Below are 17593 nucleotides of genomic sequence, written 5' to 3' on the forward strand. Positions count from 1 at the left end.
CATTTTCTACTTTTCCATTAGAGCTACTGATGGAAGAAGCTTTTATTTGCATTTATAAAGAAGATGAAAGTAAAACAGAATAGTCAAATTACTAAAGCCAGATGTCATATTAGGAAATGACAGCTTAGCTAAATACTAATTCCTTCCAGTCATATTCCTCAATCCTATCTGCTTCATAGGTTCCATTATTGATGACAGAAAGGGCTATACTAATTGACTTGGACAATGGCTAGAGAAAATGCTAATTTTGATACTAAAATTATCCTTGATAGAATTGGAATAATCTATTCTTGATCGAATTGGTTGAAAGATACCATGAAAACTTGATTTATAATCAGAAGAGAAAGCTTAAAATTGAAAGTCTTCAAAAACGTATTTTTGACACTTACCTTTCATCTTATCTTACTAAGGATGGGAATCTCAAATATGAACAAAATAAAATTTCTTAGGAAGTTACAATGCTTTTTTTTTTTTTTTTTGTAGAGACAGAGTCTCACTTTATGGCCCTCGGTAGAGTGCCATGGCCTCACACAGCTCACAGCAACCTCCAACTCCTGGGCTTAAGCGATTCTCTTGCCTCAGCCTCGGGTAGCTGGGACTACAGGCGCCCACCACAACGCCCAGCTAGGAAGTTACAATGCTTTTAAAAACCTTATTAGTATGTTTAACAGTGAGGCTTGCAGATGCTATTACACAGAAAAATAATATCTTAAAACAAAACTTTTTGTGCTATAAAGAGCTGCTTGAGAACAACTAAGAAAAAAGAAAATCGGAAGCAAGCTTTTGTTTTCTTCTACCAGGATATAAAATATGCTAAAGAATGCAAAAAGAGTGGCAGCGCCGGTGGCTCGAAGGAGTGGGGCACTGGCCCCATATACGGGAGGTGGCGGGTTCAAACCCAGCCCCCGCCAAAATCTGCAAAAAAAAAAAAAAAGCAAAAGAGCTATAGGATAGGAGCAAACTCTCCTCTTGTCGCCAAGTTGTTCCTTTTTCCTTGGACACACAGGTCTCTATAAGGAAACTGTGTACAAGATCCTACTGGTTGCTTGCTCTGGGGAATATCATTATGTAGTACTGTGGGGAGTACCAGACATGAAGACACTGGGGAGTACACCTCTAAATGTGGAAAGACAGGCACCTATTACTACATTTGGCGAAGAGGCACAGATTACCAAAGTGGGCACCAGTAAGACTGGAGTACTTCAGAATTAGACAATTGCTATAAAATTATAGGGCCTACCAAACTAGGAATCAACCTTGAATATTGTAGATGTACTTTTCTTCAAAAGGTCAATCCTCCAGGGACTAAGACATGGACTCCATCAGCACTGGTAACGGTAGCATTACTAATAAAAATACACATGATTCAGAGATAAAGGTAATATGAAGTGCAATTGTCTCATGTGTCTCATGATAAATGCAAAGTGTCTCATGATAAATGCAAAAGCCCACAGGGGCTTAACCATTATTCTAAATATTCTGAAGGAATTGCCTTGCCAAACAACCTCTTCATACATATAATATTAAAAAATATTCAAAATTTCAGAGTATACTAGCTAGACAACACACATTTAAATGAAACATATGCCCAACAAAGATGCCAAACATTCAAGTTTGTTTTATTGCATGACGTTTGCATAAGAAAAAATATTATTGAAAACTATAAGGCATCATGCAATTATTGATAAGCTAATTATTAACTGTACACTTAATACAGGTGGACATACAATCTAAAATTTAAAAACTAGTTCCAAAAAAGTACATAAAAAACTTAACATGATGAGCTTTTAAATATGGTTGATATCTGTAGTTCCATGTTATTAAAAAGTGCTTCAAATGTACTGCTGGAAAATTGTTTTTATAAATGGTGCTTGGGTAATGTCAGATTATAAACTGTAAAAATGAATTAGAAAGCTAATAGATGTAGTGTGATATTCAAATTTACTTGAATCAGTTTTTAATTCTCACTCAAATTAAGTTGATATAATATTAATAATCTAAAAAACATCTATTTTATAAGCAACAAAAGTCTATTGAATTCAAGTTATGCATGTTGAATGATAAAATCTCTGAGTAGGCCTGAATGTTGAGACCTGGAGCCAGGGAGCCAGTACAGGTCGGTGTTAATCAATGTACTGCGCCATCCAACGGAAGCCCTCTCCATAACCTTGTCTTTTGAGCACACTACACATAAAAACTTCCAAGGGTCGGGCATTCAGTTCTTTCAGAGATACACTACCCTAAAAAAGAAGAGAGACATTATGTTGGAGTTTATAAAATAAAACCCCTCTGTCCCACAAAATGATAGGTTCTACTTTAGCACAAAGGGTGACTATGATAAAGCCATAACTGTGATAATGTCCCCCACCAAATATTAGTAAAAATTCAGGCCTGGTGGCTCATGAACGTAATCTTAGCACTCTGGGAGGCCGAGGTGGGTAGATCACTTGAGTTCACAAGTTTGAGACCAGCCTGAGCAAAAGAGAGACCCCATTGTCTATTAGAAATAGAAAAATTGAGGCAAGAGGATTGTTTGAGCCCAAGAGTTTGAGGTTGCTGTGAGCTATGACCCCACAGCACTCTACCTAGTGTGACAGAATGGGACTCTGTCTCAAAACAAAACAAAACACAAATACTAGTAAAAATGAAAGCAGGGTTGGTACCTATAGCTCAGCGGCTAGGGTGCCAGCCACATACACTGGAACTGGTGGGTTCAAACCCAGCCCAGGCCTGCCAAACAAGGACAACTACAACCAAAAAATAAAAATAGTCGGGCATTGTAGCAAATGCCTGTAGTCCCAGCTACATGTGAGGCTGAGGCAAGAGAATCGCTTAAACCCAAGAGTTTGAGGTTGCGGTGAGCTGTGACGCTACATGGAACTCTACAGAGGGTGACATAGGGAGACTCTGTCTGGGAAAGAAAAAAAAAACAAACAAAAAATAATGCATGTTAAAGCTTAGGATAAAATATATGTTCAGAAAACCCCTTCTGTATTCTAGCCTATGCAACAGAGCACACCTTATCTCAAAAAAAAGAAAAGATAATGGGCTTGTGGAGCTAGACAATAAAAATTTAAAAAGACATTTGTACTATAAAGTTAAGTACTCATACTTCTAAAAATATATATATATTTTTTACCTTTCCTGTTGTCTGACCATATAAGCCAAACATCTCTCGTAATCTCTCTTCACTGATGGCTTCAGGTCTGTCAATTTTATTCCCAAGAATCAGTATAGGCACATTAGCAATGGTTTCATCTGTCATTAGTGACTGAAGAAAACACAATACGAAAGACAAAATGTTGATATGAAGCATCCAAAGGGCTTATTTGATAAAACAGTCAAGGTACTTGTTCCCTACCATCACATTATGCCAACTTTCTTCCTTTTTTTGTAGAGACAGAGTCTCACTTTACCGCCCTCAGTAGAGTGCCATGATGTCACACAGCTCACAGCAACCTCCAGCTCCTGGGCTCAAGCGATTCTCTTGCCTCAGCCTCCCAAGTAGCTGGGACTACAGGCGCCCGCCACAACGCCCGGCTATTTTTTGGTTGCAGTTTGGCCGAGGCCGGGTTTGAACCCGCTACCCTCAGTATATGGGGCCGCGCCCTACTCACTGAGCCATAGGCGCCACCCTATGCCAACTTTCTTTGGCAAACGTTTCCTGCATTTTAAAGTGAGCTCCATGAAACCATAAACTCAATTCTCTGTCTTCTTCTTTTTCTTGTTTTTAATAGAGGAAGGCATCTTTTAATTGCCCATGAGAACTGAGGTGCCTCAAGGCATAAAATCTGAGTTCTGGGGAACAGTTCTTTCCAGACCTTTTTTTTTTTTTATTGTTGGGGATTCATTGAGGGTACAATAAGCCAGGTTACACTGATTGCATTTATTAGGTAAAGCCCCTCTTGCAATCATGTCTTGCCCCCAGAAGGTGTGGCACACACCAAGGCCCCACCCCTCTCCCTCCTTCCTTCACTCTGCTTTTCCTTCCCGCCCATGACCTTAATTGTCATTAATTGTCCTCATATCAAAATTGAGTACATAATTCTCTGTCTTCTTAAGGTGCTTTCTGTAAATAGTGAGCAGAATGAGCATTTATAACTCATAAGTGAGGTTGTGAGGCTAGGAACAACCCTTTGGAATTGGGCAGATCTGGTTTCTGCTACTTCTGAGTTGGGACTTTGGGAAAATTACACTCACTGAAACTTGGGGTGAAATGGAAATACTAGCACCTACCTTATGGGTTAATTTGAGAATTAATGACATAATATGCACAGTATCTGGCACAAAGTAGGAACTTAGAAATTCCCTAATCCTGTTCTGTAACTACAGAACCTACCTAGACTTTTCTACATGAACAAGTATTTGTTTGCCTGCTCTGGGATAAGGCTTAGGTGGGTCAACTTCAGTCAGATCACAGATTTGATTACTCTGCAGCTCCGTATTTAGTACTGGCCTTACCTGCTGCTCTTGAGCCCGTTTACAAAGCATCTGACCTGTGTGGGTGCAGTGCCTCACACCTGCAATCCTAGCACTCTAGGAGGCAGATGAGGGTGGACTGCTTGAGCTCACAAGTTCAACACCAGCCTGAGCAAGAGCAAAACCCTGTCTCTACTAAAAATAGAAAAACTGAGGCCAGAGATCTCTTGAGACCATGAGTTTGAAGTTGCTATGAGCTATAATAATACCATGGCACTCTATCCAGGGCAACAGAGTGAGGCTCTATCCCAAAATAAATAAACAAACAAATAAAATGTTAAAAAAATAAAAATTAAATGAAAAGAAAAAAAAAGCATATGACCCGGGAGAAGGGCGAGGAGGTAGCTAAACATGCCCCTGTTGACTCCTGCGAGTGGTAGCAAAGACAGCATGTCATACCATGTCCAGAGGTGCAATGCCTGAAGAAATGATATCCTGGGATGACCAAGACTCAAGAGCAACGCAGTCTAGGAATACTATGTATAGCAAACATGTCCTATATTAGAAAGATGCACTGGGTACAACGTGGCTCCTCAAGTCATTAGGAAGAACACCTATATTAGTACACCTTCAATAGCTACAACTACTCAAAGTTACTTTCTATTCGTTCTAGGTAAAGTAATCACTGCTTAAGGTACTTACTGAGCTCAACAAATTATTAGGATTTTCACTCAAGACTGCAGAAAATCTATTCTGGTATATTTGTGACTCCAACCTATTTCTTTAGACTTACTAAAGTGATTTAACTATGTTTAGTTTTAATTATTTTACTTACATCAAGTTCTTCTTTTGACTCCAACAGCCTTTCATGGTCTGCACAATCCACCAGAAAAACAACGCCATTGATGGCAGGAAGGTAGTTTTTCCACACTCTCCGAGCTAACAAAAAAAATCAGGAGTTAGATTTTACTTACTGGTCAAACCTAGCAGATGATGTGACTGAATAGTCCATTATGATGTTGAATGTAGTTATCCCTTATAGTCAAGTTAATCTTCTACCCAGGAGAGCCAAAATATTCCCTGATTGTGGGCAAGTCAAATACTTATGCTTTCCCAATTTCCCAAAGTAAGAAGTAGAATATTTGCCACCACTGAAAAATGAATGATACAAATGAAATTCATTGGACAATTGCTACTATATAAATCTAAAATTTAGGGCAGTGCCTGTGGCTCTATGAGTAGGGTGCTGGCCCCAAATACCGAGGGTGGTGAGTTCAAACCCGGCTCTGGCCGAACTGCAACAAAAAATAGCTGGGTGTTGTGGCGGGTGCTGTAGTCCCTAGGGAGGCTGAGGCAAGAGAATCACCTAAGCCCAAGAGCTGAAGGTTGCTGTGACACCACAGCACTCTACTGAGGGCAACAAAGTGAGACTCTGTCTCTAAATAAATAAATAAATAAATCCAAAATATAAGCAGTCCAGCCTGAGTAAAACTGACACCCTATCTCTACTAAAAATAGAAAAAATTAGCCAGCGATGGTGGTACATACCAGTAGTTCCAGCTACTACAGAGGCTGAGGCAGGACGATTGCTTGAGCTCAGGAGGTCAAGGTTATAGTAAGCTATGATGATATCACTGTACTCTAGCCTGGATGACAGAGAGACTCTGCCTCCAAAAAAAAAAAAAAAAAAAGGCTGGGTGAGGTGGCTCGCACCTGTTAATTCTAGCACTCTGGAAGGCCAAGGTGGGTGGATCACCTGAGCTCAGGAGATTGAGACCAACATAAGCAAGAACGGGACCCTGTCTCTATTAAAAATAGGAAAAACAGCCAAGCATTGTGGTGGGCCCCTGTAGTCACAACTACTTGGCAGACTGAGGCAAAAGGACAGCTTGAGCCTAAGAGTTTGAGGTTGCTGTGAGCTATGACGCCACAGCACTCTAGCTACGGTGACAGCTTGAGACTCTGTCTCAAATAAATAAATAAATACAAATAAGAATAAGGGCTAGGTACGGTGGCGCATGCCTGTAATCCTAGCACTCTGCGAGGCTGAGGTGGGTGGATTGCCTGAGCTCACAGGTTTAAGACCAGCCTGAGCAAGAGTGAGACTCCATCTCTAAAAAGATAGCTGGGCAGTGTCCCAGGCGCCTGTAGTCCCAAGCTACTCAGGAGGCTGAGACAAGAGAATCAATCAAGCCCAAGAGTTTGAGGTCACTGTGAACTATGACACCAGGATACTCTACTGAGGGTAACAATTAACACTCTGTGTCAAAAAAAAATTAATAGCCGGGCGTTGTGGCGGGCGCCTGTAGTCCCAGCTACTTGGGAGGCTGAGGCAAGAGAATCGCCTAAGCCCAGGAGCTGGAGGTTGCTGTGAGATGTGTGACGCCACGGCACTCTACCAACAAAGTGAGACTATGTCTCTACAAAAAAAATAAAAATAAAAATAAAGGGCAGCGCCTGTGGCTCAAAGGAGTAGGGTGCTGACCCCATATGCCAGAGGTGGCGGGTTCAAACCCAGCCCTGGCCAAAAACTGCAAATAAATAAATAAATAAATAAAAATAAGCATGATTTTATAGTTCTAGATAATTTAGTATAGGAGAAACTGTACAAAAACTGTAGTTTAGTTTAGTATAGTAAACACTTTCTTTTTCTTTTTTTTTTTTTGTAGAGACAGAGTCTCACTGTACCGCCCTTGGGTAGAGTGCCGTGGCGTCACATGGCTCACAGCAACCTCCAACCCTTGGGCTTACGCGATTCTCTTGCCTCAGCCTCCAGAGCAGCTGGGACTACAGGCGTCCGCCACAACGCCCGGCTATTTTTTGGTTGCAGTTTAGCCGGGGCTGGGTTTGAACCCGCCACCCTCGGCATATGGGGCCAGCGCCCTACTCACTGAGCCACAGGCGCCGCCCAACATTTTATTTTTCTAGTAGAGGTGAGGACTAGCATAGAGTCATTTCAAACTTTTTGAAGACGTGTATAGAGATGGATTAAGTGGTATGGAAGTACAGTTGAGAACACTCCTGGCTAGGACTGGCTTCCCAGGGAACGAATGGTACACTGGGCCCTTAAGGGATTATTCATGTACATATGGGGATGGCATGAGCAAGAGTACCAAGGACGGACAATAGCTAGAACGCTTGATTTTCTTAAAAAGAATTAAATGGGAATAGGAGGAAATAAAAACTATTTATAAGACTAGAAAAATAGGGCAGCGCCTGTGGCTCAGTGAGTAGGGCGCTGGCCCCATATGCCACCATATGCCGAGGGTGGGGGGTTCAAACCCAGCCCCGGCCAAACTGCAACAAAAAAATAGCCGGGCGTTGTGGCGGGCGCCTGTAGTCCCAGCTACTCGGGAGGCTGAGGCAAGAGAATCGCGTAAGCCCAAGAGTTAGAGGTTGCTGTGGGCCGTGTGACGCCACGGCACTCTACCCGAGGGCGGTACAGTGAGACTCGGTCTCTACAAAAAAAAAAAAAAAATAGACTAGAAAAATAGGCTCGGTGCCCGTAGCACACTAGTTACGGCGCCAGGGTTCCAACCCGGCCTGGGCCAGCTAAACAACTACAAAAACAACAAAAAAATAGCCAGGCGTTATGTCCAGTGCCTGTAGTCCCAGCTTCTTGGGAGGCTGAGACAGGAGAATTGCTTAAGCCAGTGGTTCTCAACCTTCCTAATGCCATGACCCTTTAATACAGTTCCTCATGTTGTGGTGACCCCCAACCACAAAATTATTTTCTTTTTGTAGAGATAGAGTCTCACTTTATCACGCTCGGGTAGAGTGCTGTGGCGTCACACAGCTCACAGCAACCTCCAACTCTTGGGCTTAGGCGATTCTCCGCCTCAGCTTCCCGAGTAGCTGAGAGCATAGGTGACTAACACCCAGCTATTTTTTGTTGCAATTTGGCCAGGGCTGAGTTTGAACTCGCCACCGTAGGTATATGGGGCCAGTGCCCTACCCACTGAGTGACAGGCACCACCCCATAAACCTATTTTCGTTGCTACTTCATAACTGTAATTTTGCTACTGTTATTACTTGTAATGTAAATATCTGATATGCAGGATGTATTTAGGCAACCCCTGTGAAAGGGTCATTTGACCCCCAAAGGGGTCATGACTCACAGGTTGAGAACCACTGGCTTAAGCATAAAAGTTTGAGGTTGCTGTGAGCTGTGATGCCACAGCACTCTACGGAGGGCAACACAGTAAGACTCTTTCTAAAAAAAAAAAAGACTAGAAAAGTAAATTGAGACTAAATCAGAGATCCTAAATGCCAGTCCAATCAATGAGTTTGGACTTTATTTTGTATGTAGAATTAGCCAGTGAGCTACCTGGCTCACACCTGTAATCCTAGCACTCTGTGGGCTGAAGCCAGAAGTTTGAGACCAACCTGAGCAAGTGTGAGTCCTCACCTCTACTAGAAAAATAAAAATAATTAGGTAGGCTTGGTAATGCATCTTTGAGTCCCAGCTACTTGGGAGGTTAAGGAAGGAGGATCACTTGAGCCCTGGAGTTTGAGGTTGCAGCAGTAAGCTGCGATGATGCACCTGAACTCTAGCTGGGGAGACAGAGCAAGAATCTTTCTCAAAAAAAAAAAGAAATAAAATCAAAACACACACACACACACACACACACACACACACACACACACACACACACACACACACCCAGAGCCAGGTATTATGGCAGGCACCTGTAGTCCCAGCTACTCAGGAGGCTGAGGCAAGAGGACTGCCCAACCCAAGAGTTTGAGGTTGCTGAGCTATGATGTCCCGAAGTGAGACTCTGCAATTAAAAAAAAAAAAGACTAGAAAACTAAACTGAGACCAAATCACAGAGATCCTAAATGCCAGGTCAATCAATAAGTTTGGCTTTTATTTTGTAGGTAGAATTAATTAGCCAGTGAAGGGTTTTTTTTTTTTGCAGTTTTTGGGCGGGGTGGGGTTTGAACCGTCACCTCCAGCATATGGGGCCAGCGCCCTACCCCTTTGAGCCACAGGCGCCGCCCGTTAAAGGGCTTTTTTAATAGAGTAGTAACATGTTCACAAACTGATTATGACAACAGGTGAGAGTAGATTGAAGCAGTGAGAATGGAAGCTAAATTTTACTCAAATACTTTATTAACAAAAGCAATTCAGACTTAAGAGGACCAGCAGTGGTGGCGCCCATAGCTTAGTAGGTAGGGCACCAGCCACATACACCAACGCTGGTAGGTTTGAAACAACAGCTAAAACAATAACAACTGCAACACCAACAACAAAAAAAATAGCTGGGCGTTGTGGCAGGCGCCTGTAGTCCCAGCTACTTGGGAGGCTGAGGCAAGAGAATCACTTAAGCCCAAGAGTTTGAGGTTGCTATGAGCTGTAATGCCATGGCACTCTACCCAGGATAACAGCTTGAGACCTTGTCTCAAAAAAAAGAAAAAAAAAAAAAAAGATGGGCTCGGTGCCTGTAGTTCAGCAGCTAGGGCGCCAGCCACATAAAACTGGAGCTGGAGGGTTCGAATCCAGCCCAGGTCTGCCAAACAACAACTACAACCAAAAAATAGCTAGGCGTTGTGGCGGGTGCCTGTAGTCCAGCTACTTGGGGGCTGAAGCAAGAGAATCGTTTAAGCTGAAGAGTTTGGGGTTGCTGTGAGCTATGACGCCATAGCACTCTACCCAGGGCAACAGCTTGAGACTCTGTCGCAAAAAAAAAAGATGACCAGCAGTATCAAGAAAATCACCTTTTGCTTTTAAAGCTTTTATCTGATGGTAATAAATTTTAAGCCTAATCTGGCCTTGCTTAAATAGAATGAAACTGTATGCACTGGAACATAATAGCCACATTTTCATTAAGTTAAAACAAAGCAACTTGATAAGAGTAATAGACTCTTACCTTGAACGTGTCCACCCAGATCAAAAGTTGTAAAAGTCATGCCAGCAATTGTCAGTTCTTCTGAAGCTAAATAATAATACAAAATATTTTACAACATGAAAATGAGCAATCTACTTATAGCATATATTACTACTTGGTGTTTTATTTACTTTTATTGCAAACAAGGTCAAAACAAATATTTAAGAACTAGTAAAATAATACTTTTTTTTTTTTTTTTTTTTTTTTTTTTACTGAGACCGAGTCTCACTTTGTTGCCCTCAGTACAGTGCCGCAGTGTCGTAGCTCACAGCAACCTCAAACTCTTGGGCTCACGTGATCCTTTTGCCTCGGTTTTTCTATTTTTAGTAGAGACAGGGTCTCACTCTTGCTCAGGCTGCTCTCAAACTCCTGAGCTCAGGCAATCCACCTGCCTTGGCCTCCCAGAGTACTAGGATTACAGGTGTGAGCCACTGCACCTGGCCAAAATAATACTTTGTTGTAATTAGATAAACTCTAATTCATAATGACACTGTAACACAAATCACTGTAATATTCAATTTTGGTAATCATTACCCAACACAAATCACTACCCAACACATTTGTTTATTTTTCCTTCTTTACTTTTCCAGTTGAAAAGTTAATCTATTCAGATCATTATTTGCTACGAATGCAAATGACTGTTCTGATCTAATAATTTTTGTGTAATTCATCTTAAATGATACAGTAAAAGAATAATTTCCCCTTATGGTTGCCGTGAGACAGTCTTTATTGACAAACACAATTTAGACAAACCATTTTGGCCACTATTTCTCAAATATTTTTTCTGTCTCCTCTCTTCCCCTTCTGGGACTTCCAATTACAGGCTTGTTAGACTGCTTGATATTGTTCTATTTATTTTTATTTCAGTCATTTTTCTCTCTGTGCTTCATTTTACATAGTTTCTATTATATTGACTTAAGTTCATTTGTCTTTCTTCTGCAATGGTACTTCTTCTGGTACTGTCTAATTTGTAGATTTTTTTTGTTGTTGTTTGGTTTGGTAACCAGTTTACACTTTGTTGCCCAAGCTATAGTGTGGCATCACCATCACCATCACCACTGCAACCTCAAACCCCTGGGCCCAGCTGATCCTCTTCACAAGTAGTCGGAATTACAGGTGTGCACCACCATGCCTAGATAATTTTGTAGAGATTTAGTTTTGCTATGTTTGCCATGCTGGTCTTAAATTCCTAGCTTTAAGGCAACCTCCTACCACAGCCTCTCAAGATGCTAGGATTATAGGTATGAGCCACCAAGCCCAACCTAATCTGCTGTTAATACCATCCAAAGAAATTTTTGTTTCGGATATTCAATCTTTCATTTCTAAAGGTTCCATATAACTATGTTTTTTTATCTTCATATGTTATCTGTCTTCATCATGTTCTTGTTTTCCTTTAAGCCCTTGAATATATTTAAACATTGTCTTTTTGTTGTTGTTGTTTGTTTGTTTAGCAGACTTGGGCTGGGATTGAACCCACCAGCCCCGGTGCATGTGGCCAGTGCCCTAACCACTAAGTACAGGCACTGAGCCCAAAATATTGTCTTAATGTCTGTATCTGTTAATTCCATCATCTTGGTCACTTTTGGATCTGTTTCTCCTGGTTATAGGCCGCACTTTCCTGTCTCTTTGTAAATCTAATGATTTCATACTAAGTGCTAGAGTTTGTTGTATTCCTTTGAAGAAGGTTGGACTTTGTTCTGGTAGATGGTTAAGTTGGCTGCAGATCGGCTTTTCTTTTCTTTTTTTTTTTTTTTTGAGACAAAGTCTCACTATGTTGCCTTCAGTAAAGTGCAATGATGTTACAGCTCACAGCAACCTCAAACTCTTGGGCTTAAGCGATTCTCCTGCCTCAGCCTCCCAAGTAGCTGGGACTACACGTGCCCACCACCACACTCTGCTATTTTTTTGTTGTGGTAATCACTGTTGTTTAACAGGCCCAGGCCAGGTTTGAACCCGCCAGTCCTGGTGTATGTGGCCAGTGCCCTAACCACTGAGCCACAGGCGCCAAGCCTGCAGATCAGCTTTTAAGGTTTGTTAGGACAGATATAGAGTAGCCTTAATTTTGGGAGCTAGTTAGCCCCATTACTAAGGTAAGATCCTTCTGTGGTCTCTACTGAATACCCTATGTATCTAATCAGGTCTTCCCATTCTGGCCTATAGAAACTTGAATTATTACCAGCCACAAGTGAGGTCTAGTAATGGTTTGGCTAACAGTTTTTTCTCTGAAATTGTTCTTTGACCTTATGGAGTTTTATCCCATGCAGGCACAGAATGGTATTCTACCATGCAAATTTCTGGGGTCCTTAATCTCCAGATCTCCCTCCCAGGAAACTCTAGTTCCCTTGGCCTCCCCAAATTCTGTTCTCTGTCTCTGCAATTCAACAAGATTATGTCTGGGTACCCTCTCCTTGCACCATGGTCTGAAAATTACCTGTTTACATAAAGCTAAAACAAAGACGAGTTTGAATTCTTTCTCTCAGGAATCATAGTCCTGTGCTATTTCCCAATGTCCAAAAACAGTTGTAGCATATTCTTTGTCCAGTGTTCTAGTTGTTTATAGTGGGAATTACTGCTGTTATTCCCTCATGGACAAAAGCAGAAGTTCCCCACAATGAAAAGTTTCAGCGTAACTACTCTGGCCCTGAGTAGTTTCTCGTTAAGAAATTATGTATGAGCCAGCTGTGGTGGGAGACTGAGGCATGTGGATTGCTTGAGCTCAGGAGTTCAAGACCAGCCTGAGCAAGAGCAAGACCCCATTTCTACTAAAAATAGAAAAACTAGTCTGACATTGTGGTAGGAGCCGATAGTTCCAGCTACTCGGGAGGCTGAGGCAAGAGGACTGCTCGAACCCAGGTGATTGAGCAATGGTACTGTGAGCTAAGATGCCATAGCACTCTACCCAGGGCAACAGAGTAAAACTCTGTCACACACGCACACGCGTGCGTGCACACACACACACACACACAAAGACGTTAAGCACGTAGATTGCCAATTGAATGAAATTATTTAATAAAAATCTGTGTTCAAGGCCTGGCGTGGTGGCTCACGCCTGTAATGCTGGGACTCTGGGAGGCCGAGGCAGATGGATCACTTGAGCTTATGAGTTCAAGACCAGCCTGAGCAAGAAGGAGACCTTGTCTCTACTAAAAAATAGAACAGGGCATGGTGTCTCATGACAGTAATGCCAGCACTTGGGAGGCTGAGGCGGGTGGACTGCCTAAGCTCACGAGTTCCAGACCAGCCTGAGCAAGAGTGAGACCTGTTTCTAAAAAATAGCCAGGAGTTGTGGCCGGCACCTATAGTCCAAGCTACTTGGGAGGCTGAGGCAAGAGAATTGCTTAAGCCTAAGAGTTTGAGATTGCTGTGAGCTATGATGCCAGAGTACTCTACCAAGGGTGACAAAGTGAAATACTGTCTCAACAACAACAAAAAAATAGAAAATATAAAAAGGACAACATACATATATCCTTTGAGCTGATAATTCTACTCAGTATTTATCCAGGGAAAATGAAAACATGCATTTACCAAAAACTCTGTGGAAGAATGTTTACTAGCTTCACTTGTCTGAAATGCCTCAGATAACCATCAAAAAAAGGATGGATAAATCACTTCTCCTATAAAACATGGAATTCTACTCCATAAGAAAGGAATAAACCACTGATATATTTAGTCATATTATGGTACAAGGAAGAAGCTGGTCACAAAAAAATTATCTACTGTGTGGTATCACTTATATGAAATTTTAGAACAGGCAAAACTAACTTGTGATTATAGAATTCAGAAGACTGATTGCTGTTGGAGGTAGAGGTGGGGAATGACTGGGAAGGGGCAAGAGAGAACTTACTGGGATATTAATAGTGTTCTGGGCTGGGCTCATACCTGTAATCCTAGCACTCTGGGAGGGTAAGGCAAGTGGATTGCTTGAACTCAGGAGTTCAAAACCAGCCTGAGCAAGAGTGAGACCCCATCTCTACCAAAAATAGAAAAAATAGTGGAGGGTGTTGAGCGCCTATAGTCCCAGCTACTCAGAAAGCTAAGGTAAGAGAACTGCTTGAGCTCAAGAGTTTGACATTGACATTGTGCTCGGCGTCCGTAACACAGTGGTTACGGTGCCAGCCACATGCACCGAGGCTGGCAGGTTAGAGCCCGGCCTGGGCCAGCCAACCAACAATAACAACTACAACAAAAAAATAGCCAGGTACTGTGGTGATCGCCTGTCGTCCCAGCTACTTGGGAGGCTGAGGCAAGAGAATTGCTTAAACCCAAGGGTTTGAGGTTGCTGTGAACTATGATGCCACAGCACTTTACCCAGAGCAACATAATCAGATGCTGTCTCAATTAAAAAAAAAAAAAGTTTGACATTGCTATGAGCTTTGATGATGCTGCAGCACCCTAAACAGGGCACAAAGTGAGACTCTGTCTCAAAAAACTCCCCCCAAAACAGTATTCTATATCTTATATTCTATATCTATATCAAATTTGGACTCCTTTTATAAAGCAGGGAATATTTTGGGTATTGTAAACATGAAGATGGTTTCCCATCTATATCCAAGCTCTTGTTATCTTTTCCTTATGGATAGTGACTTTGAACACAGATTGTAGAGTCTCAAGCTGTTGCCCTGGGTAGAGTACAATGGCATCATCATAGCCATTGGCATCACAGAGGCATCACAGCAACCTCTTAGGCTCAAGCGATCCTCTTGCCTCAGCTCTTCTATTTTTTATTATTTATTTATTTATTCATTCATTCATTCACTTATTTTTGAGACAGAGTCTCACTTTGTCAGCCTCGGTAGAGTACTGTTGCACCATAGCTCACGGCAACCTCAAATTCTTCAGCTCAAGCCATTCTCTTGCTTCATCCTCCCAGGTAGTTGGGACTACAGGCGCCCAGCACAATGCCCAGCTATTCAGCTATTTTTAGAGAGAGGATCTCGCTCTTGCTCAGGCTGATCTTGAATTTGTAAGCTCAGGTAATCACCCACCTTGGCCTCTCAAGTGCTGGGATTACCGGCATGAGCCACTGTGCCTGGCTCACATTTGCTTTTTTCTTTTTTTTTTCCAGATATAGTCTCATTATGTTGCCCTTAGCGTCTGCTGTAGCGTCACAGCTCACAGCAACCTCACTCTTGGGCTTAAGTGATTCTCTTGCCTCAGCCTCCCAAGTAGCTGGGAGTACAAGCACCCACCACAACACCCGGCTATTTTTTTGTTGTAGTTGTCGTCATTGTTTAGCAGGCCCGGGGTGGGTTTGAATCCACCAGCCTCGGTGTATGTGGCCAGTGCCCTAACCACTGAGCTACGAGCGCCGAGCCTGTCTTTCTTTTCTTTTTTGAGACAGTCTCACTCTATCACCCTAGGTAGAGTGCTATGGTGTCATTGCTCAGAGAAATGTCAAACTCTCAGGCATAAGCAATCCTCTTACCTTAGCCTTCTGAGTAGCTGGGACTATAGGCACCCACCAAAATCTTGGCTGATTTTTCTATTTTTAGTAGACACAGGGTTTCACTCTTATTCAGGCTGTCTTAAACTCTTGTGGTCAAGCATTCCACCTGCTTCAGCCTCCCAAAGTGGTAGGATGATAGGTGTGAGCCACCATACCCAGCTTTAATTTGTCCTTTATTTCTGTGGCTACTTGATTCTTATTTTTTCACCAGTAAAAGGTCAAAGGTATTTTTAAACTAGATTTCCGTTTCTAATAATTTTGTCACTTGAAAATACTTTTTCAACTGGTCACGGTGGCTCACACCTATAATCCTAGCATTCTAGGAGCTCAAGGTGGGTAAATTGCTTGAGCTCATGAGTTCAAAACCAGCCTGAGCAAAAGCAAGACTCTCATCTCTACTAAAAATAGAAAATCTGGGCAGCGCCTATGGCTCAACAGAATAGGGCGCCGGCCCCATATGCCAGAGGTGGCAGGTTCTAAACCCAGCCCTGGCCAAAAACTACAAAAAAAAGAAAGAAAAAGAAAATCTGGGGGAGACGCCTGTGGCTCAGTGAGTAGGGCGCTGGCCCCATATACCAAGGGTGGTGGGTAAGCCCAAGAGCTGGAGGCTACTGTGAGCTGTGACGCCACGGCACTCTACCAAGGGCGACAAAATGAGACTCTAACTCTAAAAAAAAAAAAAAAGAAAATCTGAGGCAAGAGGATCACTTGAGCCCAAGAGTTTGATTTGAGATTGTTGTGAGCTATGATGCCACGGCACTCTACCAGGGCGACAGCTTGAGACTGTCTCAAAAAAAAAATTGTTTTAAAACTTTCTATAAAGGCTCGGCGCCTGTGGCTCAAGCGGCTAAGGTGCCAGCTATATACACTTAAGCTGGTGGGTTCAAATCCAGCTCAGGCCCACCAAACAACAATGACGGCTGCAACCAAAAAATAGCCAGGCATTGTGGCAGGTGCCTATAGGCCCAGCTACTTGGGAGGTAGAGGCAGGAGAATTGCTTGAGCCAGGGAGTTGGAGGTTGCTGTGAGCTGTGATGTCACAGCGCTCTACCCTGGGGGACAGCTTGAGGCTCTGTCTCAAAGAAAAAAAAGGAAAAAAACTTTCTATAAGTATATCAATACTAGCCATGTGTTGTGGCAGGTGCTTATAGTCATAGTTACTTGGGAGTGAGGCAAGAGATTCACTTGAGGGCGGCACCTGTGGCTCAGTGTGTAGGGCACCGGCCCCATATACCAAGGGTGGCGGGTTCAAACCCAGCCCCGGCCAAACTGCAACCAAAAAGTAGCCGGGTGTTGTGGTGGGCACCTGTAGTCCCAGCTGCTCAGGAGGCTGAGCCAAGAGAATCGCTTAAGCCCAGGAGTTGGAGGTTGCTGTGAGCTGTGTGAGGCCACGGCACTCTACTGAGGGCCATAAAGCGAGACTCTGTCTCTACAAAAAAAAAGAGATTCACTTGAGCACAAGAGCTTAAGGTTGCTGTGAGCTATGATGCCCTGGCACTCTACCAGGTGACAGAGCGAGACTCTGTCTCAAAAAACAAGCCCCCAAACCTCTCTGTAAGTATATCAATACATGCCTTGTTTGGGGATTAACTGTATGGTGTATATTAGTTATTGCTGAAGTTCTAAGACTAGAAAACTAATTGGTTAATAAATTGAAGTTAAAAACCCTGTATAAAACTATAATCTGGCCAAGTACAGTAGCTCATGCCTATAATCACTAGTACTTTGGGAGACTGAGGTGAAGGGATTGCTTGAGGCCAAGAGTTGGAGACCAGATTGGTCAACATAGTAACATCTCATAGTAACATTTTGTTAACATAACAAAAAAAAAAAAGCC

At 42.5% G+C, this 17593-nt stretch overlaps 1 protein-coding gene across 5 annotated transcripts in view; it reads right to left on the reverse strand.

Moving 5' to 3' along the window:
- Nucleotides 1-1598: 1598 nt before the first annotated feature.
- SAR1B (secretion associated Ras related GTPase 1B) overlaps nt 1599-17593 on the reverse strand; it is a 37055-nt gene continuing 21060 nt past the window's right edge. For all 5 annotated transcript variants that reach the window (XM_053566146.1, XM_053566144.1, XM_053566145.1 and 2 more), the window contains 4 exons: nt 10293-10358; nt 5255-5358; nt 3140-3271; nt 1599-2240 (listed from right to left, as the gene is read on the reverse strand). In XM_053566146.1, coding sequence (XP_053422121.1) covers nt 2124-2240; nt 3140-3271; nt 5255-5358; nt 10293-10358 — 419 coding nt within the window. In that variant the 3' untranslated portion in view covers nt 1599-2123. The remainder of the gene's footprint in view (nt 2241-3139; nt 3272-5254; nt 5359-10292; nt 10359-17593) is intronic.

This window comes from Nycticebus coucang, chromosome 17, assembly GCF_027406575.1.
Source record: "Nycticebus coucang isolate mNycCou1 chromosome 17, mNycCou1.pri, whole genome shotgun sequence".
Taxonomy (NCBI): Eukaryota; Metazoa; Chordata; class Mammalia; order Primates; family Lorisidae; genus Nycticebus; species Nycticebus coucang.